The sequence below is a fragment of the Amyelois transitella genome, chromosome 2 (assembly GCF_032362555.1).
Source record: "Amyelois transitella isolate CPQ chromosome 2, ilAmyTran1.1, whole genome shotgun sequence".
Lineage (NCBI taxonomy): Eukaryota > Metazoa > Arthropoda > Insecta > Lepidoptera > Pyralidae > Amyelois > Amyelois transitella.
Genome location: NC_083505.1, coordinates 11,429,236 through 11,455,742, shown reverse-complemented (window position 1 = coordinate 11,455,742; position 26,507 = coordinate 11,429,236). Strand labels below are relative to the sequence as shown.

Below are 26,507 nucleotides of genomic sequence, written 5' to 3'. Positions count from 1 at the left end.
TGCAACATCATCGGATCACTTGACATCAGCCTCCGGAAATGCAAGGTCGACTGTCCGACAAACTGACGACACAAAAGATCTAGTTTTCTTTATAGTGAGTGGAGAAGGAGGAACTTGAACTAAATACTTGAACTATAAATGGGGTTTTCCTAATAATTTGCATTTTTCTTTGTAAGCAATGCACTCTAAAAATGCTTAAACAGACTTTGATGACATTTGGCACAGACTGAGAAATCATTATAAACATGCTTTTTTAAAAATTATTATGGGAGCGAAGCAAAAAAACTTTTTTTTTAAATAAATAATATGCACTTTTGTGCCTTCGTAGGTTTTAAATACACAAGGTTGAAAAAAAAAATGGTAACAGTTATATATTATATCACATTTATTTCCTTTATTAAAGTATTGATTATGAACACATTGCGGTCGTTGGGATGATCTTTATTTCGTGATGAAGAAGGAATTTACCAGCCAGAAACAGTGCGAACCAACCCACCACCAGTTACTAAGCGCGAAGGAAGGACACCGTGTGATGACACTAGTGTCCTCCCATCAACCAAAGTGCCACTCGCCAGAAGCGGTGCTGATAGAGCACGTGCTGCTAACACATCATGAGCGGAAGCTGTATAACCACCAGTTACTAACGGAGCGGAGGCGGCGTAAACTGGAGACGCAGTTAAGGAATGGGAAACAAGAGGAGAAGAATACAAAGAAGGGGCAGCAACGGAATGAGAAAGTAAAGGCGTATTAACAAAAGAAGGAGAAGTAAGAGTACGCGTAGCTAAAACAGGAGCTACACCAGTAAGAACAGAAGGTGCCGCTACGGTACGCGGCGAAATAAGATTAGCACCAGTGTAAGCAGAGGGTGCGACTAAAGTACGAGCACTGACTAAAGGACTAGTACCAGTTAAGACTGGGGCTGCTAAATTATGTGTGGCAACGAGAGATGCTCCATTCAAAACTGGGCGGGATACGAGGGGAGCCGAAGCGGCGTAGACAGAAGGAGCGGCGACGGTACGAGCAGAAACTACAGCTCCAGTGTTCACATAATTTGGAACGGCTGACACGAGTGGAGCAGATACACTGTGAGTCAACGCTGGAGCAACAACAGCGCGTTGAGCAAAAACTGGAGCCGCAATACCAACAGCATCTTTCTTCACGACAGCGTTGAATCCATTGAGATCATCGGCAGCGTAGTCAACTGTTCTTCTGGTGCCGTCAGCGTCAAGCAGTGAATATTGCCCTTGCACTGTACCTCCAACGCGGGTTTCTGATTGGCTCTTGACATCGCCAGTGTACGGGTCTGCTACGTCGTATGAGAAACTCGTGACATCTGCTCTTTCTGGTTCAGCTAGTTCTACAGCGGCGTGATCCAATGGCAACACCGAACTATGAGCCACCGCTGCTAAGGCGAGCACGACTATTAACTGAAATTAGTCAAAAGTAATTTTATTCGTTGATTATTATCCTTTCATGATGGTCTTTTATTTTGTGATGACAAAAATTCATAGCGTGCCAGCTACGTCTTGTGGTCAATAAAAAAATGGCTTATAAACTTTTTCTTTTAGGCTATAGTCTCGAAAACTAATCTCTGAATCTATTCCATCGATAAACCATACAAAACAGTTAGATAGGCACTTGTCTTTAGACTATTTTTACTCAATAGACTAAGCCAAGGCTCTGTCTACCTAGTAAGAAATATATTTGTGTTATTATTTCGTCAATATTACACTTTCCTAATATGAGTTCTAATATTAATAATATTTACGAATGTGAATGAAGCGAAAGAATTATGCAGGGCTCATTGCAAGTCGCAAGATATTGTCTCTGCCTATCGCCTCAGGATTTTATGTTTGTGTATTATTACTATTTTAAAACCCAATGAATACTTGTTACATATCTTCATAATCGTATTTTAACTTAATAAATTACTGAGGACAGATTAAACATTTTCTTAATAATCTTAGTTAATAAATGAAAATCCAATATATTTATTCACCTTAACTGCCATATCTAGATGATCTCTTCGGACTGACCACTGATGCTGGGATGCATGCTTTTATACGAACTTCTAACACCGAAGGCGTGGTTATCACGGTCAACGCATATTGCGTCCGATATGCAGAATGCAATTTGCCGCATTTCATAAGTGGTGCAGCTATGCAAATGTAATAAAGATGATAATAATTTTTAAGAGTAGAAAAATATATCTTTGAATAGATATCTATAAATAATTAACTCTAATATTATAAATGGGACTAATGTCCCTGGTTTGACGATTGTTCTTCACAGTCCAACCATTAAATTGATCATAATGAAATTTTGCATGCCTACATCAATCGTGTGGAGTACGGAAAGGGACTTTTCACGAGACGCAGGCGCAAGGTTTTTATATATAGATAAACAATGCATTCATTTGCATAATGGACCATCGCTAATTCGAGTTTGAACAAAAATACACTTTCTGTAAATATGTATATGAGGCGACAAATCTTAACCGTTGGCCTTAGTTGTTGAATTAGAATATTTTGTTAAATTTGTAAGGCGCAAAGGTTACATAATGTTATTTTAAAGTTCATCATAAAAAATAATAATCAAGATCAAAAAAAGTATGAAATTATATGTATACAAAGAAATCACGTCATATAGTAAACTACCTAACTAGTTAAAAACCACGGGTAAAAGGTGTCTCAAATAATAAGTGATCCGACACCACTCCATAGGTCCGACGCGGAAATGTAGCGCCGTTCTAAAGAAATTATCATGATTCACCATAATTGTGGAGACTGATGGTTCCGTGTTGAACTTTTTAAAGTTTGTGTGGCTATGGACACACTAGGAGCAGATAAATTAAACTAAATACATACATATATACACGTCTATATCCCTTGCGTGGTAGACAGAGCCAACAGTCTTGAAAAATTTTAAAGGTCACGTTCAGTTCAAATGTTGAAATAAAATAATTTATTTCTTGCTCATATTTAATTTTAAAATCTTTAATTTAACCTCACAATAGATATTTAATTCAGGTATGTAAAGTCATACAGCTGAACGTGGCCTTTCGGTCTTTTCGAGTCTGTTGGCTCTGTCTACCTCGCAGGGGATATAGGCGTGATAATGTACTCATAAAATATTAGTTGGGTTATATTTATTTAGGCAGTAAATTGGAGCTATTGTGACTCTGTCTTACCTTTAGATTTGCTGCCGATTGCTCCAAATGTCAAACATGTCTTTATTTTGCTCTGGAAAAAGTAATTGCTGGTTGATGTACTTTTTCGTCCATTAAGATTAACTTGTAAGGAGAAATAATTATAATATTTCAACTTTTTATTCACAAACATTTTGTTAAAATATATTATGATATAATATGTATGAATGAATGCCAAATTAATCCGAAATCATGTTTTCTTTGACAGACCAATATTTAACATTTTATTTGAATTATTTAATACCATTACAATCATAAAGTAGATAATTACTATCATATCCCATATGAAAAAAATCAGTTTTATCGTTTGATTATTAAAAATGTAATTCAACGGAATAATTAATAAAAATATTTCAAAATAATTCAACGCCTTTATCAACCACAATAAGCCTGTTTTGCGTTGAATAGTCCTAAGATCTGAATTTGGTATGGAGTGCCACACAATAGAATGAAGAAGTACTTTGATTTACACTAAGAGCTTGTAAAGTGCTCTTCTTTCCATTTATTAGGTATACTTTTCAAGGGTCTTGGCCCTTCTAAAGATGCGAGATAGGTAGAGTATTTTGTTGTATTCTGGTTAAGCAGAATAGGTACCAATCTTTGCAAAGTTTGCAAAAGGACAAACGCGCTAACAAATCTATTCAATCCTGATTAGACTTAAAAAGTCATATGAAATTCTGCACGAATTTAATTTATTATTAAGTATTTTTTTAGATTTTTTTTATGTTTATTATTTTGTGTACATAACATTTATTATATTCGTCCTAATACTGTTTAACCCAATGGTAGAAGGGTAGATAATACTTCAAGTATTAAGTTCACTTAATGTTCTATACACCTGTATTTTATACAATAAATTTTGACTTTTAACAGCATGTAAGTGATACTTAATGCTTCTTTACTTGAGATGAATTATAATTAAACTTAACCTTATCTGGTATTGAACCCTGAACAACAAGTACATAGGGTTCAAAGCTCCTTTATTTTATCAGCACGACAAATTAAAACTTTACTCCTAGCAGGTAAAGCACGAGCATAACACTAGTCAATTCATAATTAAGCCAACGCCTGCTAATGAGCATGTAATACTTATTCATGATAATATATAAAACAAGATTGGTATCAGTTATATGCGTTGCTATTACTCCACATTCGTCCAAGGCGAATGAGACTTGTTATAATGAAACTTTGTAAACATTTTTTTCAACAGTTATCCATAATAGTTTTGATCAAGAGCTGGTTAAAATGCTTGATGCGCTGAGTGGTGCGAATCCCACGTCTACCAGGTTAGGAATGAATATGAGAAACACTCGGGCTCTTCACAGAGAGGACATACATACATAGAGGGAATAGATAACGACTTTTTATTATAGGGATAAAGTCTTACTATAAGGAGTTTAATTTCCCATGAAATTTTTGCAGATTTGAAAAGGACAGCAAGTTTTTCTGTTTGGATATCAAGTCAACTCGAAAACTGTTGAAACTTTATGTAAACCAGCTTTTACGAGTAGTTCTTGTGCCCCTTAGTTGCCTATGAATTTCGTAAAAAGCGACTAAATCAAAGGCTAATAATAAACATGGGATTCTTCTTGAAGGCATTGTGCTTGCACTATTTGAATCACTTTCTGGCTTTTCGGGATCGTTGGCTCTGTCTACTCCGCAAGGGATATAGACGCGACTATATGTTTATAGGCGTTTTACATAATTTTGAGATATGACTCAAGAATTGCAAAATTTAAACAAAAACATTTGTTTTTTGCCTTCACTTCTGCAGTCAGAGACTCGCTTAACAAATCTGCCAATTTCGAGTTGAGCGCGATGTTTATCAAATTTATTCTCTCCCCGGCTATTTTCCCTGGTAATGCGCATGCCAATGGGGGAATTACCATAATGGCGGCTTCTCTAATGTTCCTCACATTATGAACTGTCTGTCCCGGGTCACAATAGGTGTTGACCTTTTGATATAAGTATGCTATTTATGAGAGATATGCAAGCTTTGATGAAAAATGAGGCTCAGAAATTGAATTGGACGAATAGATAGCTTTTTGAAATAATAGATCTGAGCTTTCGAATGTTTACCTTTATAGAATATTATTGGGAATATGCTAAAGAAGAGTAAAAATTATCAACTTTTAAATTATGATATTTAATTAGCATCAAAAATTATAAAACCAAAAATTTGAGAATGCTAAATTTAATATTTGACTTGGGATTCTTCCTTGCCGTGTGGTTCCCTGCACCATTAGAAAAACGAGTAAGACTACTCGATCTCTTCCCCATGGATGTCGTAAAAGGTGACTAAGGGATAGGCTAATAAAATTGGGATTCTTCTTTTAGGCGAGAAGGCTAGCAACCTGTCACTATTTCAATCTCAATTCTATCATAAAGCCAAATAGCTGAACGTGGTCTATCAGTCTTTTTAAACTGTTGGCTCTGTCTACCCCGCAAGTATGTATGATTCTTCTTATAGGCGATGAGCTAGCAACCTCATACTATTTGAATCTTACCTCCACATACAACTGAACGTGACTTATAAATATCGTATCACATGTATGTATGATAATAAATTCTCACATAGTACTATTATATTACTACTATTATTAGTATTTGAAGTTTCAAATATATTTGTCTTGTTGACGACAATGCAATCAGCATTCCGAATATAACTTACAAAGTTTAGCACCATGTTAGTTGTATATTTTATGTATCTTATAGAGTAATAAGTAATACGGTTTTGTAATGAGCGCTTTTTATTATTTAAAGGAACTTCAAATGTGAAAATTTCCTGTAACTTCTACTACGATACTGTGTTTTGACATATTGTGCTGCATTTTTTTTGAGTTTTTCCTAATAGTTTTCAGCTCTATGTGACGCGACGTCTGCATTGGAATTGTTATGTTATATTTCCGTATCATTTGCATATGTGGCCATAAAAGTTTCAGCGTTTGTTGGGCTGTCCATCTCCAAGTATATTCTATTATAATGATTCTTAATATTTGTAATTAATATGTAGATGGTAACCATTAATCTTTGTACATAGTGAAAGACATAATTACGTGTGTTTAAAGTTGTATAAAGCACTGGCAGCTTAGAAAAAAGTAAATTTTTAGAAAATAAAAAATGACGATCTTCATTTGTTAATTTTCACAACAATGATTTAAGACAAGGTCAAGATCAAGTTAGGATTAATTTTATGTTTTAAGTTTTTTATTTTAATTAATTTTTTTATTTTTACCAACACATAGTATTTTATTTTACATCCCGGCTAATTATATAAACAACGTGCTGCAACAATGCTGTCGGAAGTCTTACATATTTCTTTGATTCTTTTTCATCTGTTTTATACTTCTTAATTTTTGTCAATGCTATTTAACAAATAATTGCAAAAAGAAATACTTTACATATTTGTTTTTATTTTACACGGAATTTATAATTTTACAAGATAATTAAGGCATAGTCAAGTCGAGGTAAGTATAGTAAACAGATACGATACTAGTTATTACGCATATACTTGTTTAACTTAATGTAAGGAGGGATAATTAAATCAACGCCTACTAATAAAATACAAATTAGTTTCCAATTCTTAAATGGCAAAGTTGAAGAATCAGACCAATTGAAGTATTATTATTTTAATTGTAATAGCGGTGTAATGTCCTTGTATCCTGTGTAACTAGTTTGCTTAAATGTGGCCCAAATAATTTATTAGGACAAGATAATTTCATTTAATCAACACAAGTCTGTGACTTAGTTTGGGGCTGGCTCAATTTGTGCAAGACGTCATATTTTCAAATTATCGTATTTTGATTTTGGATCCCATACCTACTTTTCGCAAGGTATCCCAAATCAATAAAAAATAGTGTCTCATAGATAAACTACTGACAGGCAACATACATTACGAAACTAATGGGCAAATTAAACAAAATTCCACATGTATATAACTTACAATAAGAGAGCTTTTCCGAAATTTCTTCGGGAACAGATAAAAGCACGTTAGAAAAAAAAACCTAGTTCATTGATACTATGAATAGCCTTTCAAAGTCCCATATAAAAGGAGGTGAGTAATAAAAGTCGAATAAAGCAATAGTATACAGAATCCATGGGTCATAATTTTTACTATGTCTATAAGAGTCTAATATCATAAAATGTGGTCATAAGAAGCCTCCTATAGTAATTCAAGCGCGTCAATTTTGGTGCTAACCCTTAATATTTGGGTCAAGGTTTACATATTCTGATAAATATATAGATATAGATAACATACATATACTTAATCATGCTATTCCGCTACCTCCATGTAACGATGACTCTTTTCCGAGTTATGTACTAAGTTTTATTGGTGACAGAAATCATCGTAAGGCAACCTGCGTTAAGGCAAGTGAATGCGTGAACCCGTGGTTCCTTAGGCATAACAACTAGCCTGGCGGAAGATCTTCCCTTTGGTGGCTGTCCCATAAAAAAGGCCAAATAATTCCCGTAAAAACAGCCGAATCATTGCTCCCGCCTCATATCCAATCCAGAATCGTAGCTACTGGCGGATTCTATGCTTTTCTACGCCACGCTTAAAAAATAAGCACAATTTAGTAATCAATTTTCATTTTTGTTGTTTAAATTTGAAACTTTCAGTATGCACAATTTAATTAAAATTCCTCCAATATTTCAAGTATTTCAGAACATTCCGCTTACCGGTTGCTACATAACGGACGATTTATAATCACATACTCGATGAATTTTAATAATTAATTATTAATTTTTACCAATTAATTAATTTATTAGTATCCCAATAGACAATTTTATAAATTTAATTAATTAACTCTTTCCGGTGGATGAATTGGAGCCGTTTTTCATTCCTTTTTTTGCTGTAATTTTTTTTTTAAAGTACAAATGTAATTATTCGGGTTTTATAGAACCCGAAGAATTACATTTTGAACAAGAAACCTTTTGATATGGAAGTTAATATAACTAAATTCAAGTTAACCGCTACACACCTACAAATTTCTAAATAAGAGTACAGAACCCACGCATATTGCCGAATTAGGTGGGGCCTATTTGTGTGTTTGTTCGTTGTTATCTCTAAAACATATCCATCTCGGTTTAAGTTTAATTTCGTGCCATGGGTGTGTTTTATCGACAATCTTATGTATCCTTTAACGAGTGAAATAAAATGAAATACTTACATATTTTGATTGTTGTTTAAAAACGAGTTTATATTATTATAATAGTTCCATTATCAAATCACACATTGAATAGACCGGGATACGAGCTCTGTCTGTCCCGTAAGGGATAAACACGTGATTATTTATATGTATGTAAAATGATAACTATTAACGGAAAACCAGTCCTTGTAATTATGACAGAACTAGAGGCCGCCCGCGACTTCGTCCGCATGGAAACCCTATCAATCCCGCGGGAACTCTGGGATAAAAAGTAGCTCATGTGTTATTCTGGGTCTTCAGCTACCTACATACCAAATTTCATGGTAATCGGTTCAGTAGTTTTTGCGTGAAAGAGTAACAAACATCCATACATCCATACAAACTTTCGCCTTTATAATAGTAGTAGGATAATCCTCACAACGATAGTAACACAAAGTGCATTCACACTTAAAAAATCTTAAGAACAAGAAACTGGAAACAATGAATATAACATAGTTTAGTTATGTATTACGAATTATTACGCTATAATTAACCTCAACTTTGACTTTGATCTATATTATGTTTCTCATTAATTATGCGCATTTTAGGCATATTTTCTTGTAATTATGAACTTCGTTGCAACATTATTGGTGTTTGTTAACAATTATAACGCGTTTTGACCCCCAAATATAACACTCCACTGCACCCTAGTGGGTATAAATATTAACTGCGTTGTTGAAGAAGCAACTAGAAACAATTTGTCTTCAACAAGTAGAACAATGGCAGCTAAGGTAATTTTGAATATTTATTTTTATAAAATAAAAATAATACATAAGTTTATTTAAGAAAAATATGTATATTTTTCATTTTTGATAACTTTTTGTGTTTAAAAATATCTTAATTTTGTTTTTTTAGCAAATTAAAATTTGTATAAAATCAAATATGACGATTCATCAAATGTCATAACTTTGAAATTATATTTTATACCCTGTTTGTTTAAGTGTCTCTGCAAGATATGCAATGCACCTACCATTTTACAATGAATCAGCCTACACAAGTTGTATGGGTTACATAGACAATTAAAATTACATGTCTTATCATTTTCTACAGTTCTTCGCCCTCGCACTCCTGGTAGCCGCAGCGCAGGCTAGCCACGACTACTCCAGCTTCTCCTACGGCGTGCGGGACCCTCACACTGGGGACGTCAAAGGCCAGCATGAGAAACGCGTTGGAGACACCGTCGTGGGCCAATACTCCCTCCTCGAGTCCGACGGCACCAAGCGCGTTGTTGACTACGCCGCGCATCCCCACACTGGTTTCAACGCGGTTGTACGCAAAGAACCTGGCGTTTCTGTCCACCCTGTCAGCCCTGTGGTTAATGCGTACGCCGGTCACGGATACGCCAACGCATACGCGCCGTACGCCGCCGCTTACCCCTCAGCTGGTTACGCCAGCGCTGTCGCTCATGGCGCGTACGCCGCTCCCGTTTCATACGCTGCGCCGGTGGCCGCTTATGGCGGATATGCAGGATTAGGCGCGTATGGCGCGTATGGCGTACATGGATTGGGCGCGTATGGTGGTGCGTACGGAGCGTACGGCACCCCTCTGGCCGGATATGGTGGGCTCGGCTATGGCGCTTGGTGATTTCTTAACCATATTGAACTCGATTGTACCCAATGACTGTGATTTATGCTAATAAATATTATCGTACATATTTGTTATTTTGTCAATTTTACCTAAACAATTTTGGTTAAAGAACTTTATTTCTCAAAGAAATTTACATTTCAGTTACGGAGAAAACTTTTAAAATAAATATGTACATTTCTTGGTGTGAGCATTCTAATACATATTTTTAATAAAAATAAAAATAAGTCGATAGTTGCGTATATAGCCGCTCGCTGCCAACTTACTAAACACAAACGCAAGATTTTTCGAATAATCAGTGGACGGTGTCTTATCTAAAAATTGAATTTGAAAATTGAACGATGGATTACACCGATGTGTCTCTGCAATATCTATTTCAGATAATTGTCATTACAATTAGGAGAAATATTGTTTAACCAGAACTTTTCATTAAACTTTTGTCAGAAAGAATAATAAATACTTCATTGATTGATATCGAAATAGCAAAAAAGATTAAATTTTATTATATTATAATTGTATATATACATATATTACTATATACATATATAGTTGTGAATACTAAAGTAATACTTGAATGTACACAATAATTTTTGACACTGATATGATCGACACGCGGAAATGAGTTTTGCTCAAACATGACCTTATTATACTTTACGATTATGCGCCAGGTTTTTTGTAACTAAATAATTAGTTACGCTTTAATTACGCGTTTAGTTATATCTATAGACAAAGAACTCACACTATTTAAGAAAAGGTTTGACAATTATGATAAACGCTCTGATTGCTTTTAATATCACTAAAAGTGAAGAATTTAAAAAGGCAAACATAAAATAAGGAAAGCTTATTTTTAATAATTTATTCCAAAATATAAGGGACTATGTCCTCATGTTAGCATACCTTTACTTTATTAATAGGATGAAAATTAAGGAATTAATACATACATAATTATATATCATCACGTCTATATCCCTTACTTTATCCCTTTACTTATAAGACTGAAAGGCCAAGTTCAGCTGTTTGGCTTTTTGAATTGATGTAATTTAATAAAACAAATATAGTATATATACATATAGTTTTTATTTTATTTCGATATATTTTATAAAATCACAGCATATTCGTTATTCCCGTGCGGGTCATAATTTACTAAATAGCATCTAAAACTTAGTACAGCTTGGAGTAGCCCAAATGAGAGCCGATGAGTCCGTGTCCATGAGCGCCATAGGCGAGGGGAGCGACTCCATGAGCGAGAGGGGCAGAGTAGGCAAGAGGGGCGGCAACGCCATGAGCGGCGTAGGAAAGAGGAGCTACGCCATGGGAGGCGTAGGAAAGAGGAGCTACGCCATGGGAGGCGTACGCCAAAGGAGCAGCGTGGGCGCCGTATGCGACGGCACCATGGCCATACGCGAGAGAAGCGCCATGTCCGTATGCCAGAGGAGCGACAGCGCCGTGCGCGTATGCTACGGGAGCGGCATGCGCTACGACTGGGGCGGCATGCGCTACGACAGGAGCGGCTACGAGAGCAGGATCTTTGCGTACTACGGCGTTGAATCCAGAGTGAGCGTCAGCGGCGTAGTCAACGGTGCGCTTTGTGCCGTCAGAGTCCAACAGCGAGTATTGTCCGACAACGCTGTCTCCGTGGCGGGTCTCATGCTGGCTCTTCACGTCCCCGGTGTGGGGGTCGTGGACTCCGTATGAGAAGCTGGTGTAGTCGACGGCGCTGGCGTGAGCAGCCGCCACCAGGAAAGCAACAACGAAGAACTGTAAAAGAGATATTAGTTTAAATCAATAAAATGTTTATATTTAGAACCAACTTAGATCTGAAAAGAAAAAACCTGAAGGAAATTTGTTTTACATTGTACTGATTTCGATTCAAAATAACATTGAACAATGTGTAAAATTTAGAAACAAAAGATATAATATCTAATTAAATAGTGTTTATCCTGCATAGCAAACAAGACTTGCTTTGATCAAACTAGTTTCAATAAAGTAATACATGCATTAAATAAATAAATTAGATAATAACATTTAAATTGTAAATCCGTTTTTCAGAAAATTAACTCTTCAGAAAGTTAAATAATTATGACTACTTTCTGGCTATTGAACTACGACAGCTAGAATTTTACTGCTCTCTTTTTTTTAACTAATTATTTTTCACAGTAGCTTTGTCCCGGCTCGGCTCAGTACCATTTGCGTTGGTCACAATTCCTATTTTCTTTTTAGATAATGAAAATTATATTTTATTACATTTTAATTTGTATATACTAAAGTTTTAACAATTTGTAGAACTCGTACGTTCACGAGTTTAAAAAAATATTGCGAACTTTTTAAATTTAAAATTTATAAAAAGTCACTATCACTTCACTATTCACGAATATGATTTATTATTACCTTAGCTGCCATTTCGATACGTTAGTTTTGCTTGCACAGGGAGCTGTGAATGTTTGGTCCTTATTTTGTCGTTCGTTTTATAGTAAGATTGGTGCTAATAATAGGAAGTAAAAGACAGTGCTACGCGCACTAAGGTCAGTCAAACGGAGTTTTTTTTAAATTCATTTTCGTGGACAATGCGGAACCGACTGACCACATGGCAGCGTCGATATGAGTAATATTATTATATTAATACGAGTAACAAGTTTATAAACAAACCATATCAATGTTAGTTGAACAATAAAAAAGGGGTCAAAAAATACCAAACTAGAAATGGGAATATTTGCTTTTTACAAAATGGGTACATTTTGTTTGTTATTTCTTACCCAATTAATTTTCTTTCTTTATTTTTTTCCTTCTTCTTACTTACCCAAAAACTTTGAATTGAAGCAAAAAAAACTAAAAAAAGTAATAATATATAAATACATACATACATATAATCACGTCTATATCCCTTGCGGGGTAGACAGTGCCGACAGTCTTGTTAAGACTGATAGGCCACGTTCAGCTATTTGGCATTTTCGAAGGGCCTACTAACTGGTTGAATGATACCTTATACATCTCTTTGTGTATATCAAATCATAAATCGAATTTGAACTATTACTAGGAATTCAGAAATTAAAACAACATTACTTAACCATTTTGTCGTAAAGTTTATACGAGCATATATCAGAGGAAACATAGTAATTATATTTATAAGTAAAACAATAACTTCTCTTATGAAAACATGTATTTACAGCATATATACACCATTGATCAAGTCAACAAATCAATAATAGCGGGCGTAAGCGTAGGGGTATCCAAACTTGGCGAAGTAGGGGGCATAGGGGTAAGAGAAGACAGGGGCGATGGTCTTAGCTGCGATTATGGGTGCAGCAATTACGGCTGGGTCTTTCTTGACGACAGCATTGAAACCCTCAGAGCCAGCAGCGTAGTCAACAGTTCTACGGGTGCCGTCAGGTTCGATCAAGGAGTACTGCCCGTTGACGTTGTCGCCAGCGCGTGATTCGACTTGCTGTTTGAAGTCCCCGGTGAAGGGGTCAGCGACCCCGTAGGAGAAGCTGGTGAAGTCGGAGGTGCTGGCGGCAGCCACGGCGACAAGGGCGAGAATTGGGACGAACTGGAAGAGAATTTATTAGAGAAAATTTACATCATCAATGAAAGTTAATTCTCAGATGTTTATAGAAAAATTTAAGATAGAAAGCTAGCCAACTTTTGTATAAGTTTTAGTTTAGTTTATTCCCAAGCGTTTGTAGGAATTTAAATTTTTATCGATATCTTTTGTGTTCAAAAAATGAAATGATATTCGCAGCGCAAGCAACTATAGCCATCCAAAACTCAGCTGTTTGGCTTAATGTAGTAATAATATTCAAATAGTGACAAGGATGTGGTAGTAGAGCTGAAGAAAAGGTTCGCCATTAAATTTTATGTTTTTTATCAAGAAAATGTTTTATAATGTTTTTATCAAGTTTTTGCCAAATATAAGTAGACATACAAAATGAGTATAATACTCAAAGATGTAAGAGTTTTTATTTGCGAATGTTGCAAAAATCGTGAAAGTATTTAAAGAAATTACCTTCGCGAACATTTTGAAGTGTTTGTTTGTTGCGACTTCGACGTATCCTGTGAATCTGATGCTCATCACAGAGATTCATTCCTCTTTTATATGTCGCGAAATTGTTCCAGTTCTACTTACAACTGCCTGTTTACGAAGAAATTCAGGAAATATCCAAAGGTCAAGTTCAAATTAGTCCGATGCACCGATTGAACTGGATTCACAACCGGTTATTTTTGCTGCAGGTGTTTACGTATTTTTGTATCAGGTTACCATAAAAACAGATTTATTTCGTCTCGAATGATGTTCGTATTATCTTTGTCATCGCATCGTCCATTTAACTCTGTCTTTATTGTTATTAATATTTATGAATATGTTCAATAGGTTTCACAGAACAACTCCTTTTAAGTTCCTCATTGTTTCTTAAAAAAACATATAATCGCTTGTTTGTTATGCACTACGTAGGTTATCGTTTGAAGCAGCTTCAATTACGATCCAAGAGTGTATTACAAAATTATTTACTCTAACTGACTGATCAGCATTTTTAGTAAGACTTTTACCATCATAAATATTTTGATAGTTATACTTCATATCCCAATTTTATGATTCATCAATGAAGTAATAAATCCCATGTTCATGAATAAATTATGCAAAAACTAAATTGGATTGAACTCCGTTTTCATATCCGCCTATATCCATACATCGATAACATTGAATCGACGTCACCAATAAAAATAATTCAAACGATTCCCTTTCATTTTGAAATAAAAAAAATAAAAGTCTAGGTATTGAGTCATTTACTTCATAACTTCACACTTAAATAAATACACAGCAGGGGATTACAAAGAGATTAGTCATAGAACTAGAGTAACAATTTGTCGGATATTTAATAGTAACCCGCAAGGCTGACCAGTACGGTCGCCAATTACGTCTATTATATCATACCAGACCATTCACAGTCATTCATTATAAATACATTAAAATCTCAATAGTAAACGTTGTTAGTAAAGTTATCATACACATTTACTTTTTTGAATATAAACGCTGAATTAATGCTCACAATAGGGCATCGATGTATAACAAAATTACAAAACATTCAGAAATAAATGCAGATACACAGAAATCGGAGTCAATTCTCGTCGCCGTTATAATTATGAAGAAAGGATTAAGAGATTAAACCCAAGGATTATGAGCGTCGAGAAATGACTGGACTAATGAAGATCTAGATATAACTACAGCTGGTTCAGGAGTAGTAGGGAGAGTGGGAGTAGGTGGTGCAGGCCAAGGGTGCATGGATTCGATTCCTAAATTAATTTCTTTGGGAGTACTATCACTTGTTTGTTCTATAGTATTTCCATCATTGTTGACTGTCGCTTGAAAACCTGTACGATCATCGGCTCTATAATCAACGGTTCTTGTAACTCCATCAGGTTGGACAAGAGAATATTGTCCAAGAACAGTGTCTCCTCTTCTAGCTTCGTGTTGGCTTTTGATGTCTCCTGTATGGGCGTCATTGACTTCGTAAGCGAAGTCATATTGAGGTGAATGATGGTTTTGGTTGTCCACGGTGTAAAGAAGGGTAACTGGTTGATGAAGGACGGTGCACGTAGTGGATACGATTAAATATGATACTACAGCCAGCTGTTAGAACAAAAAAGAGGTGTTAGCATTAATTATTACATTAATAAGTAGTCGTTCTGAAGTTCATATATATCATAATAAAAAAGCCAAAACTCTTTGAAATTTCGCACAAATAAAGTGTATTTTTGAACGAAAACCATGATAATCCAGATCATGTTTTAATTAATAATGAGTTTAACTTTCGTTAAGACAATACTTTTTCTTTTTTGGGACAAGTCGTTAAGTTTAAGATGACAGAGACAAATCTTCTGGGGGAAGTTTCCGAAATATTATTCATTCAGGAAAGGGAATCTTGAAGGATTTTTCTTAAGATCATTTCGTAAGATTACTAACGAACCTACTTAAAATGTTATAAGATTTTTAACTAAGCTATTTAAAAATGTTCATGCCACTTTTGTGACTTGTTACTCGATGGTATTTTCTATTTATTATACACTATTGAAAATATTTAACAAGGAACTTAAATGTTTAGATCTTATAAAATGCAAGGGTTGAGCAAATTTCTAAGAATTCCTTCCGTCAGACTTAAACAAACATACTTGGTAATTTTAGATTCACAATTTTTTTACATAAGTTTTCTTGACAATTGTCATTGTCAACTAGACTGCTCGCGTATGTACGTATGTATCTTCTTCTTAGACAAAACTTTCTTCAAAAATGTCTTTGAGGCTAATAACTATATGTGGGTCCCAAAATTCAAAATGATCGATTAAGTTAATTGAACAATTTTATTTATGTTATAACAATGTTAAGCAGCATAAATGTGATTGAGATTCTTAAAAGATTTTACCTTATGAATCATGATGACGAGGCTGTGGTCGTGAAGCCGACTAAGGTATGACTATTGGTTGGCATCCGCTCAATTTATATGCAAACTAAATTGGAAATCAATCCCAAATGTGCAATAGTATTAGGTGTCGGCCGGAATTGGAGCGCTTTAAGTAAATTGTAGCGGTTTGTCTGTTTTATTTCTGTTTATACGAGAATAAGTATTTTTCTTTAAGCTTAATATTTCTCAATCAAAATCTTTTTAGTCTTTTTATAATTTTCGTTGACGTGTCTAGATACACAAAAATAACAGAAGACAATAAAAATAAATTTCCTTTTTATTTCAAGTATCATTTCTGATATGACACCTATATACCACAAGAACCGACCGATCCAAATTGCGTCATATCAAGAGATCAGTTACCGACATCTAAGATAAATGACGGACAAACAAAACATCATCTGTGAACCCATGACGGCATGTAATCAAGTTAGAAAGCAATTAAACACTTAGGAGTGTGTTATCCGCATCTCGAAATGCAATTAAAAGTTGCATAACCTGTCAGTCATTTATGTATGGTAATGAACTTCATTGCAGTTTGCCATAGGCATTATGTGGGTATTACAACCTTAATGCGTATTACCTATATCCATACTAATTATTCTGAAACAAATTATCTGGAAAACTACTGAACCAATTTTGTTTTAGAAAGATTTCTGATTATAGGCACAGAGACAGAAAGAACTTTCAAGTGCCTAATCACGTCTATATCCTTTGCGGGGTAGATAGAGCCAACAGTCTTGAAATACTGATATGCCACATTCAGCTGTTAGGGTTAGTGACAGGTTGCTAGCCCATCGCCTAAAACAAGAATCCCGTTTATAAGCCTATTCCTTTGTCGCCTTTAACGACATCCATGGGAAAGAGATGGAGTGGTCCTATTCTTTCTTATATAGGTACCGGGACCCACACGGCACTTCAAGATTTCAAGATCAACAACTTTATCTCACTACATCGTTTGATCTGGTAAACTTATCGTTAAGTAATTGCAATTAAAAATTACGTAATTTAACGAGTACCTATCATCGTGCATCGGTGGGCCGTGGCATTGAACCTGGGACCGCCGCCGCGGGCGCCGAAATCTGACAACTTTCATTACGTCATGCCAGTGTAAGTTTTAAGAATAAAGCGGTTAATTTTGCTAAAACAAAAAGAGGAAAAATATGTTGTCATCATCATCCCTCTTTTGACCATGAATCTGAGTTCAGGGTATGTCAGGTTATAGACGAAGTGACTCACAGTTGACCATTGCAATCTATGCAGGGGACCTAACACATACCAGACAAGAGCTGCAAAGGGTGAATGCCTATGCACTTAATCGCCTTTTACGGCATCTATGTGACTGTGGTGTGGTCCTTTCTATAGGGCCAAATCACACAGCACAATAATAATACGAGTATCATACATTAAATAGAATTGAATATTAATTAATTATTATAGTAACGTTTATTTTATACACCAAGTTGGGGTGAAAATATATTTTTTTGAATGTATTTATTTTTCTAAACATTATTGCACCTAAAATTATGTACAATAGGTAGACTTAATGCCATAATGCATTCTCTTCCAGTCGTACCTTTAGACCACATTAAGATTGTAATTTGGGTAGTAATGTTTGTATGTGTGTTTGTAACGCGATAACTTTCGAACAGCTAGTCTGATTTAAAGTAGGTAATTTAAAAGATCAGTCTTAATCTTTTATTTATTGTTAATAAACTGAAACTTAATGCCGAACTGACACACAATTTAAGTCTAATATTATTTAATAATAAAAAAGATCTTGTCTATAGAATTTTTAAGTTCGTGGGACAACAAAATACGCTTGGCCGTTAAATTTTATCATCTTATGACTTGCACGCTCGTTTAAATGTCTCAACTTTCGAGTAAGCAATTATACATTCAGTCAGAAAAGTATCGGGAATGGATTATTTATTTATGGTTCCAAATTCAAATTTTTGTTTTTTTTTGTTGTTGTTAGATTGGCACAACTGTTTTCCATTTTGGCGCGAAGTTTGAGTTGCATCTGTTGTTTACATTAAATACAGTGCTATTTTTAGTTATATCATATCTAGTGTGTATTGCTAATTTCATAATGGATAAAAACATCGAACAAAGAGTTTGTCTTAAATTTTGCATTGCCAATGGAATATCGTGTTCGGAGTCACTGAAAATGTTACAGAAGGCTTACGGTGAATCGACTTTATCAAAAACTCGTGCTTATGAGTGGTACAAAGCGTTCAAAAGCGGTCGAGATGTGATGGAAGATTTGCCTCGCTCTGGTAGGCCATCAACGTCTGCAACTGAAGTTAACATCGCAAAAGTGAAGGAAATAGTGACTGAAAATCCTCATTCAACTTTGAGAGAGATAGCCACCGAACTTTCTGTATCTCACGAGTCGATCCGTACCATTTTAACTAATAATTTGGGTATGAAACATGTTGCCGCTCGGCTAGTCCCAAAAGACCTGAATTTTTTTCAAAAACTCAATCGCATGAGAGTCGCTGAGGACATGCTAGAACGAGTCAATTCCGACCCAACATTCATGAAACGCATTGTTACTGGTGACGAGACGTGGGTTTACGAGTTTGACATGCAAACTAGTCAACAAGCTTCGGAGTGGCGCCTTCCAACTGAACCGAAACCGAAAAAACCACGCCAAAGTCGTTCAAAAGTCAAAGTCATGTTGACTGTTTTCTTTGACTATCGCGGTGTTGTGCACTCGGAATTCTTGCCGGAAGGTCAAACGGTAAATAAGGAATATTATTTGAGTGTTATGCGGCGTTTAAGAGAGCAAATCCGACGAAAAAGGCCAGATTTGTGGAAAGAAAATTCTTGGATTTTGCACCATGATAATGCACCTTCGCACAAGGCCATCATTGTGAACGAATTTTTAACCAAACACTCAACAAATACCATCGAGCAACCACCATATTCACCAGATATGGCTCCAGCCGACTTTTTTCTTTTTCCTAAACTCAAATTACCACTTCGTGGCACCCGTTTTCAATCGGTAGAAGACATAAAAGAGAATTCGCGGCGAGAACTGACCTCAATTCCGGAAACAGCGTTTAAAAAATGTTTTGATGATTGGATTATTCGTTGGCGTAAGTGTATCGTTTCTAAAGGAGCATATTTTGAAGGTGATAAAATAAATTTGGATGAATAACAAACAGTTTGTGTATTATTGATCTTTTCCTGCTACTTTCTTGACAGAGTAGTATCATCACAAAAGAAACATATGCGTGTCAAAAATCAGTCATATTGCTTCACGTAAGTGTGGTTCTAATTTTTATAAGTAGTATTGTAATTACCAATTATTATAATATTCTTAAAAAAATGATAAACAAAAAATTTACTTGTTTTGTAATAGTTAACAAGACGTTATTCAATATTAGACAAGTAGGTCATTTATTTTTGATATTTTCTATTCGGAGTTTATGACATGATATAATCATGTTTCTTATTTTTTTTCTTTTCATAGTCTGAGCTAGTCAGGTAAATTACAAGAAACAAATCCGATCACGAACCCGACATTGGGTAATGGTTACAGTTTCGAAAAAGTGCTGGATTCCACACGATACTTACATAGATTAATTTTGATAAAACATACTAGCTGTTCTCTGAAAAATTGACCCCCCGTTTTGCCACTTTGAGAGGCGGACGGAAGAATTTTTGTTTACCAGATTTTTTGGTTGGACCAAATCTAAAACATCTATAAAACCGCATTCAAATCGAAGCAATGGTTTTCGCGTGATGCGAGTACAAAGAGACAGATAGACAGAAATTCTAAAAATCCGTTTTTTGAAATAAATTTCAAATACAGACATTGGTCAGTTTCTGTTTTATTAGATGTATGGATAAAGATGTAATTAAGCCATTCTTTTTCCTGGCGGTAGTCCCTGTTACATCTTCACCGTTCTGGACAGGAGCCCCGGGGTACGCCTTCGACCATAATCCTGGATTAGATATACGAGTATGTAACTTAAGCTGTTATTTTGATATTAAGAACAGACATTCCAATATTTTTTATTGGTTGTCATGTAAGTATTACATTACTTACCTTAATCTACTCATGTTTTTATTACCCAAGTTGAAAAAAACTTAGTCATAAAGTATGAAAAAAAATCGTAAGATACCTACTCTTAATTCTTATAATTTTGCAAACGATATTAATTGTTCCATTTACATATTTTAAAGACAAGTAATACAGGAAGTTCTTCAAATTTATTACTTAAAAAAACTCGTACAATTTTAGAAGGTAATGATAAAAGGTAATTGGACTAGAAAAGGCCGCTTCCATGGCTAAATGTCTGGTATTTCGGGTCGGTGAAGGACGGTTATTCTAAGTTGCAATGCAAAAAATTTTTAGTTAAAACATAAATTTATTTTAAAATAAATAGATACTTAGCTAAATAAATATGTGTTTATTTCTTTGTAACATTTTTTTCTATGTTCTTATGCATTTCTTTTCTTATACTTTAAATTTATAATTATAATAAAAAATATTATTATTAAAAATAAACTATACAAAACTTTACGTTATACCATATTAATTCGAAATTTTAAACAGCACGACTTTCCGCCCAGAGAACTGAGATGATGATGACTGATACGTTTAAATAAAGATACATTTAAGACAGATTATACTTAGTAAAAAAAACTCAAGTAAAGTCAAACACGTCATAATCATCTAAATTTTAACTCCTCTATATGCTATAGGTCACTTTAAGCTGTTAGGCTCAATGAAAGAATTGAGATTCAAACATATAATAACAGCCAAACGTGACCTATCAGTCTTTCATAACATGACAGGCTGGCTCTGTCTACCCTGCAAGGGACGTAGACGTGATTATACGAATGAACGAATGAACTGAACGCTATACAGTAGAACATTATGGGTGTAGGTATGACCAAAATTTTTTTGCCGTCCACGTTGACTTCTGTGCGTAATTTCTGTACTTCATGAGTCTTCCTCCCAAACCTAGTTGCCAAGAATAATAAAAATAGAGACAAGCAAATCTTGAAAGCTTCCTATTTTCGGTTTCATTCTGTTTGTATAGACAGCCGGAGTCACGACCTGGTTGAAGGCCGGGTCTTTTTAAACAGTATAACATAATTTGAAACGCTTTACATTGAAAGCAATGTATACGTCAGACAATATTTTAGTCTGAGCTAATAATAATTATACTTTTTTTAGCCACGCGTTTAAGTAAATTTAAGATACACATGTCTCTATAGGTACCAAATGACGTAGACAATAGCCAATAGTAACAAGGCACAAAGTTCACATTTAAAAAATATATAGGTACAAAGTAAGTTTCCATTTCGTCATTTACATCAAAACCACTGTACCGATCTGAATAAAATTTTGCTGGCGTATAATATGAAGTACAGTGAAATATATATAGGGTACACTTTATGCAAACGAACCCGCGGGCAATAGCTATTCGTACATAAATAAATATCACTTCTTGTTTTGTATCTTTGAACCAAACAGTTTAAAATGCAATTGGAAACCGAGTTGAATAATTATAATCACATTAAAATTACATCATCTCATAAGCTCATCGTTAGAGGTCAATGACACGAGATGCGCACGAGTGAATGAACGTAGTAAATGACGTAACTACTCATCTTACAAGAGGTATAAAGACCGACCGGCTGTCTGGCTCTTCATTCTTGTTTTGGTTGGGGTCATGATGTATTTGTTCTTTTTTTTATTTTGTAAGGATAGGATTTTAAAATTACTTAAAAATATATTTATGTGGTTTGTGACCGTTTTTTATATATGTCGTTTTCGTTATTGTTAGCACCGGCAACTTTTATTTTAGAATAAAAAATATGTAAAATGTTAAGAAGTATCAAAATATATTGATGTTTGTAAGATGAAAAAGATATTAAAGAAACTGAAAAAAAAGAAAAATATTTGTTTGCTGTAAATATATATAGATAATGAAAAAGTATGAAGAAGTACATTGACTTTCCATGCGGACAGTGCCGCGGGCGAAAGCTATTTAATAAGTCTAACATACACTGTAAGTTAAGTATTGTAGATGCGCATACAAATATGTCTATGATATGAATGGCATGGTAAGTATGTGGTATTATTGTGTATATAGCCGTATGTAGGTGCGTGAGAGTGCGCTTTTGGTGGAATGCGGATAGACTAAGGTAAGGTTTGCAGAAAAAACATATTGGATCAACAAAATTGAATAAAACTGGTGAACGCCCGTGGAACGACTGCGTATAGCAAAACATCCCGTTTATTCCCGTTCCTGCAGGAATTTCTTAAATCTTTTCTTAGTGTACTCCACAGAATTTTCTTTATTCTGCATTGTACCCCTAGACTTAATAAGGAACTCATACCAAGTCTCAAGACCCAGTGGTTTGAAGTAACGGTAACAGTCATAGTATTATATATCATTTGAAAAAAATATGTTCCATTGCATCGTTTGCGTATATTACCTAACCTAGGTTATTAAACGAGATAACTGATTTTTACATGCACCGTTTGAATTTCACAACTTAAACGGATACTTCTTAAATTAGGTTAAGGCAAAACCTCTCCTAACATAAGTTTCGAATCACAAATATTAAATTTCCTTTTAATAAAGTTATTTAAGTTCGTAATACTAATCAGACTTTTTAAATATGTAGATTTAATGATTATCTCTGCTAAGCAAGTGGAGGCACTCTCCAATTGATATAAACGATTTGTTGATTGAAGAAAAAAAATCACTTCACAAGATATATTTTTATAAGCGTTCCTACAGTTCCAGAAATCACTTTGTCGGTATGGAATTTTTAATTCTGAAATACTTACTAAATATAATATTTCTATTTTAGCTGTTGTAGTTTAGCTTGCTGACTGTACCTACGCAGTCGGCAAGGTCGCGCCACAATTTAGCGTAACTCTTTGTTGTATATAAATATTATGGGCTATAGTACTAATAATCATATAATGTTTATTATATGAGTATCTATCGGTTTTATCTCATTGGTAAAGGTCAGTCGTTCTGTGCAGATCAGATTATTTTTATCTGGATTTGCTTAGCTTATATCTGAGATAAATATATCAATTAGATGCAAACATAGATAAATATGTATACTATCAAAATATTTCAAGCAACTGGACTCATACAAATTTTGATAGTACATATATATATATAAATCTTACAAACATATTAATAAAGATTTATATATATCTATATATATAAAAGAAAGTCGTGTTAGTTACACCACTTATAACTCAAGAACGGCAGAACAGATTTGGCTGAAAAATGGTAGGGAGGTAGCTTAGAGCCAGGAGACGGACATAGGATACTTTTTATCCCGTTCGACAGCGTTCCCGTGTGACTTGACATGAAACGTCAGTCACTGTAAAACGTGGTATAACAAAAAAGAATCAGACTTGGAATAACAAAACGCAAATGACAGCTATGCAATTGACGTAAATTCAAATAAATCCTACTAATATTATAGATGCGAAAGTTTGTGAGTATGGATGTTTGATACTCTTTCACGCAAAAACTACTGAACCGATTATGATGAAATTTGATATGTAGGTAGCTGTAGGTCCAGAATAATATATAAGCTACTTTTTATCCCGGAGTTTCCTCGGGATTGATAGGGTTTCCATGCGGACGAAGTCGCGGGCTATATATAGAACCTATGATAGTTTTCATTTATGTCAATCATATTATTTAATGAAAAATAATTTAAATAATAAAGTAATAGTTATAACTAAAACAGACATAGAAACAGATTTTAGTCTATCGCTTAAAATAATTCCGGTTTGTAAGCCTTCCCTTGATTGACATTATGTGCTAAAAAAAGAATCATCTGGTATACACTACGTTTTATCAGTCCAGCATGGTAGTAAACTTGTTTGAGCCTAAAATAAAGTTAAAATTAAAACAAATGATATCCTTTCGAAGGCGTTATGTCAGAAAAGTTAAAAAAATTGCCGTAAAATGTATCGTATATGGACATATAAGACTAAAATAGTATACGATCATAATTTAACACTTCATCACTACCGATACAATTCAATGAGAACGTCGATACGTTGGCAACCTTGTGATTGTTTCCTGGTAGAGAAAGAACGGCCAAACGAATGTACAGACAACATAACAATTCATCCTTACTATATAAATAAAGATTTTTTATTTTGGGCTTTTGTCAGTAAGGAATGAATTGGAAAAATTATAAACTGATTTTGATGAAATTGGCACTGAGATAGGATCTTAGAAAAGTTTAATACTTGTTTATATGATACTTTGCCGTGTGGTTCCCGGCTCCTATAAAAAAAGAATTGTACCTCTCCATCTCTTTCCCATGGATGTCGTATAAGGCGACTAAAAGATAGGCTTATAAACTAAGGATTCTTCTTTTAGGCGATAGGCTAGCGAACTGTTGCAACTTGAATCTTAATTCTATCATAAAACGAGACAGCTGAACGTAGCCAATCAGTCTCTTCAAGATTGATAGGTCTGTCTACCCCGCAAGAAATATTGACGTGACTATATGTATATATGAATGATGTGAATGTATTATCGAAGTAAATGTTTTCGAAGAACTTCTTTTGCTATCTGTACCTTCACGTAGAAATTTGATCGGTCAAGTCATTTTATGCGTCGAAGCGGAGCGGTTGTAAGGACAATTGCAAATGTCTCTCCGTTTGTAAAAGTCAACTTAATCGCAGGTTAATGAACCTTTATTTTTAATTTACATACACCTCTATAACCTACCGAGAAAAAGGTGTGATTTTAATTATGTTTGTCTCTATCAAGGCATATTATTTATGTCAATCTAAGGAAAGGCTTCTAATAAACTTGGAAATATTCTTTAAGGCGATGAGCTAGCAACATGTCACTATTTGAATCACAATTACATCATAAAGCCACACAGCTGAAAGTAGCCTTTCAGTCTTTTCAAGACTGTTGGCTCTGTCTACCCCGCAAGAGATATGGACATAATGGCAAAATACGCTCACCCGTACCAACGGGTATTCTCGTATACTTGGCAGTTATTTTTATTTTCCATCGAAAGTAAGCAAATAACCTTGATATATGTAGGTCTGTACACCCGGATAGCAAAGCCATTATGAGTACCTTTATAGAGCATTTATGGTGTGACAAACAATCATGGTTAATCCCACGTTCACTTAAATGATTGGCTTATACAGTGCGACCACAGAACAAGTAGGCTCTCCATTCTGAGACGGCTTCCTTGCTTTGTGTGTGGACTATTCATGAAATATTTTTATGTGAGAGTGCCGTGTTGTTCACGGCATTAATAAACAAAAAGAATGGGACAATAAATCTCGTTCCCGTGGATGTCGTAAAAAGTGACTAAGGGATAGGATTATGTGTGTATGTATAAGAAGCGTTAGTGGTCGGGTGGTTATGGTACTGGAATCTTTAGCGTTTCATGGCTATACATGGGTTGAGGTTCGTCTGATCAGAGTCACTTAATTTTGATGGGAATGTTACTTTATGAACCTGACTTACCCACTTCTGGACCGCACTAAAGGCTGATATTTTAGAAAATAATGCTCCCGAGACTGCAATTATGAACTCAATTAATGTGAATTTTATTATTGTAACAGAATATGGTTAAGTAAGAATTGTTGTATTTGAGTCTTGTACGATTTCAAAAATGAAAAATTTACGGCATAAATCATTTTAAAAACTAAAGTGTCAGCCTGTATAATTATTTGTTTACTTTTTTAACTCAATTGACTGGAAGAGAACTTTGCCTAAGTTTGTGGTTTTGATTTAGAATAATGTTAAGAATACAAGTTAAAGGAATAAGTAATTTGTGGGATCATTTAAAAAGGCGAGTAGCCCTGCCTGCCAATTTCTGCGTTCATTACCATAGATTTAAAATCGCTGAAACAAAAGTCAGGAACGTCAAATTTAAAAATAGAATCATCATTCTCAACACAACAGATGGAGCTGTTCTAAATCGGAAAGCTCCTTCGCAAACGAATATTCTATTTCGGTCTTTCGTGGGAGCGTTCTATTTCCACACCTGTGTTTCGTTGAACTCTTCACGATTTCTGATCTCCTG

The 26,507-nt window shown here is 34.7% G+C and overlaps 6 protein-coding genes across 6 annotated transcripts; 2 read left to right on the top strand and 4 right to left on the bottom strand.

The window, feature by feature from the left end:
• Positions 1 to 15: 15 nt before the first annotated feature.
• LOC106143618 (cuticle protein-like) lies at positions 16 to 5,097 on the bottom strand. The gene is made up of 5 exons (XM_060954569.1): positions 4,969 to 5,097; positions 3,191 to 3,242; positions 2,037 to 2,158; positions 776 to 1,427; positions 16 to 62 (listed from the first exon to the last, which is right to left on the bottom strand). Exons 1-5 carry the CDS (start codon positions 5,095 to 5,097, stop codon positions 16 to 18), a joined length of 1,002 nt encoding a protein of 333 aa, XP_060810552.1.
• A 4,019-nt stretch (positions 5,098 to 9,116) lies between these two features.
• Positions 9,117 to 9,981, top strand: LOC106143617 (larval/pupal rigid cuticle protein 66-like). Its single transcript, XM_013345746.1, has 2 exons — positions 9,117 to 9,128; positions 9,448 to 9,981. The coding sequence occupies exons 1-2, from the start codon at positions 9,117 to 9,119 to the stop codon at positions 9,979 to 9,981; spliced, it is 546 nt and encodes a 181-aa protein (XP_013201200.1).
• A 1,161-nt stretch (positions 9,982 to 11,142) lies between these two features.
• LOC106143638 (larval/pupal rigid cuticle protein 66-like) lies at positions 11,143 to 12,381 on the bottom strand. Its single transcript, XM_013345768.1, has 2 exons — positions 12,370 to 12,381; positions 11,143 to 11,739 (listed from the first exon to the last, which is right to left on the bottom strand). Exons 1-2 carry the CDS (start codon positions 12,379 to 12,381, stop codon positions 11,143 to 11,145), a joined length of 609 nt encoding a protein of 202 aa, XP_013201222.1.
• Positions 12,382 to 13,177: 796 nt separating this feature from the next.
• LOC106143616 (larval/pupal rigid cuticle protein 66-like) lies at positions 13,178 to 13,996 on the bottom strand. Its single transcript, XM_013345745.1, has 2 exons — positions 13,985 to 13,996; positions 13,178 to 13,528 (listed from the first exon to the last, which is right to left on the bottom strand). The coding sequence occupies exons 1-2, from the start codon at positions 13,994 to 13,996 to the stop codon at positions 13,178 to 13,180; spliced, it is 363 nt and encodes a 120-aa protein (XP_013201199.1).
• A 1,140-nt stretch (positions 13,997 to 15,136) lies between these two features.
• On the bottom strand, positions 15,137 to 16,406 carry LOC106143615 (larval cuticle protein A2B-like). The gene is made up of 2 exons (XM_060954539.1): positions 16,395 to 16,406; positions 15,137 to 15,604 (listed from the first exon to the last, which is right to left on the bottom strand). The coding sequence occupies exons 1-2, from the start codon at positions 16,404 to 16,406 to the stop codon at positions 15,137 to 15,139; spliced, it is 480 nt and encodes a 159-aa protein (XP_060810522.1).
• Positions 16,407 to 18,443: 2,037 nt separating this feature from the next.
• Positions 18,444 to 19,647, top strand: LOC132902137 (protein GVQW3-like). The gene is made up of 2 exons (XM_060946119.1): positions 18,444 to 19,171; positions 19,556 to 19,647. The coding sequence occupies exons 1-2, from the start codon at positions 18,526 to 18,528 to the stop codon at positions 19,597 to 19,599; spliced, it is 690 nt and encodes a 229-aa protein (XP_060802102.1). The 5' UTR covers positions 18,444 to 18,525; the 3' UTR covers positions 19,600 to 19,647.
• Positions 19,648 to 26,507: the final 6,860 nt, after the last annotated feature.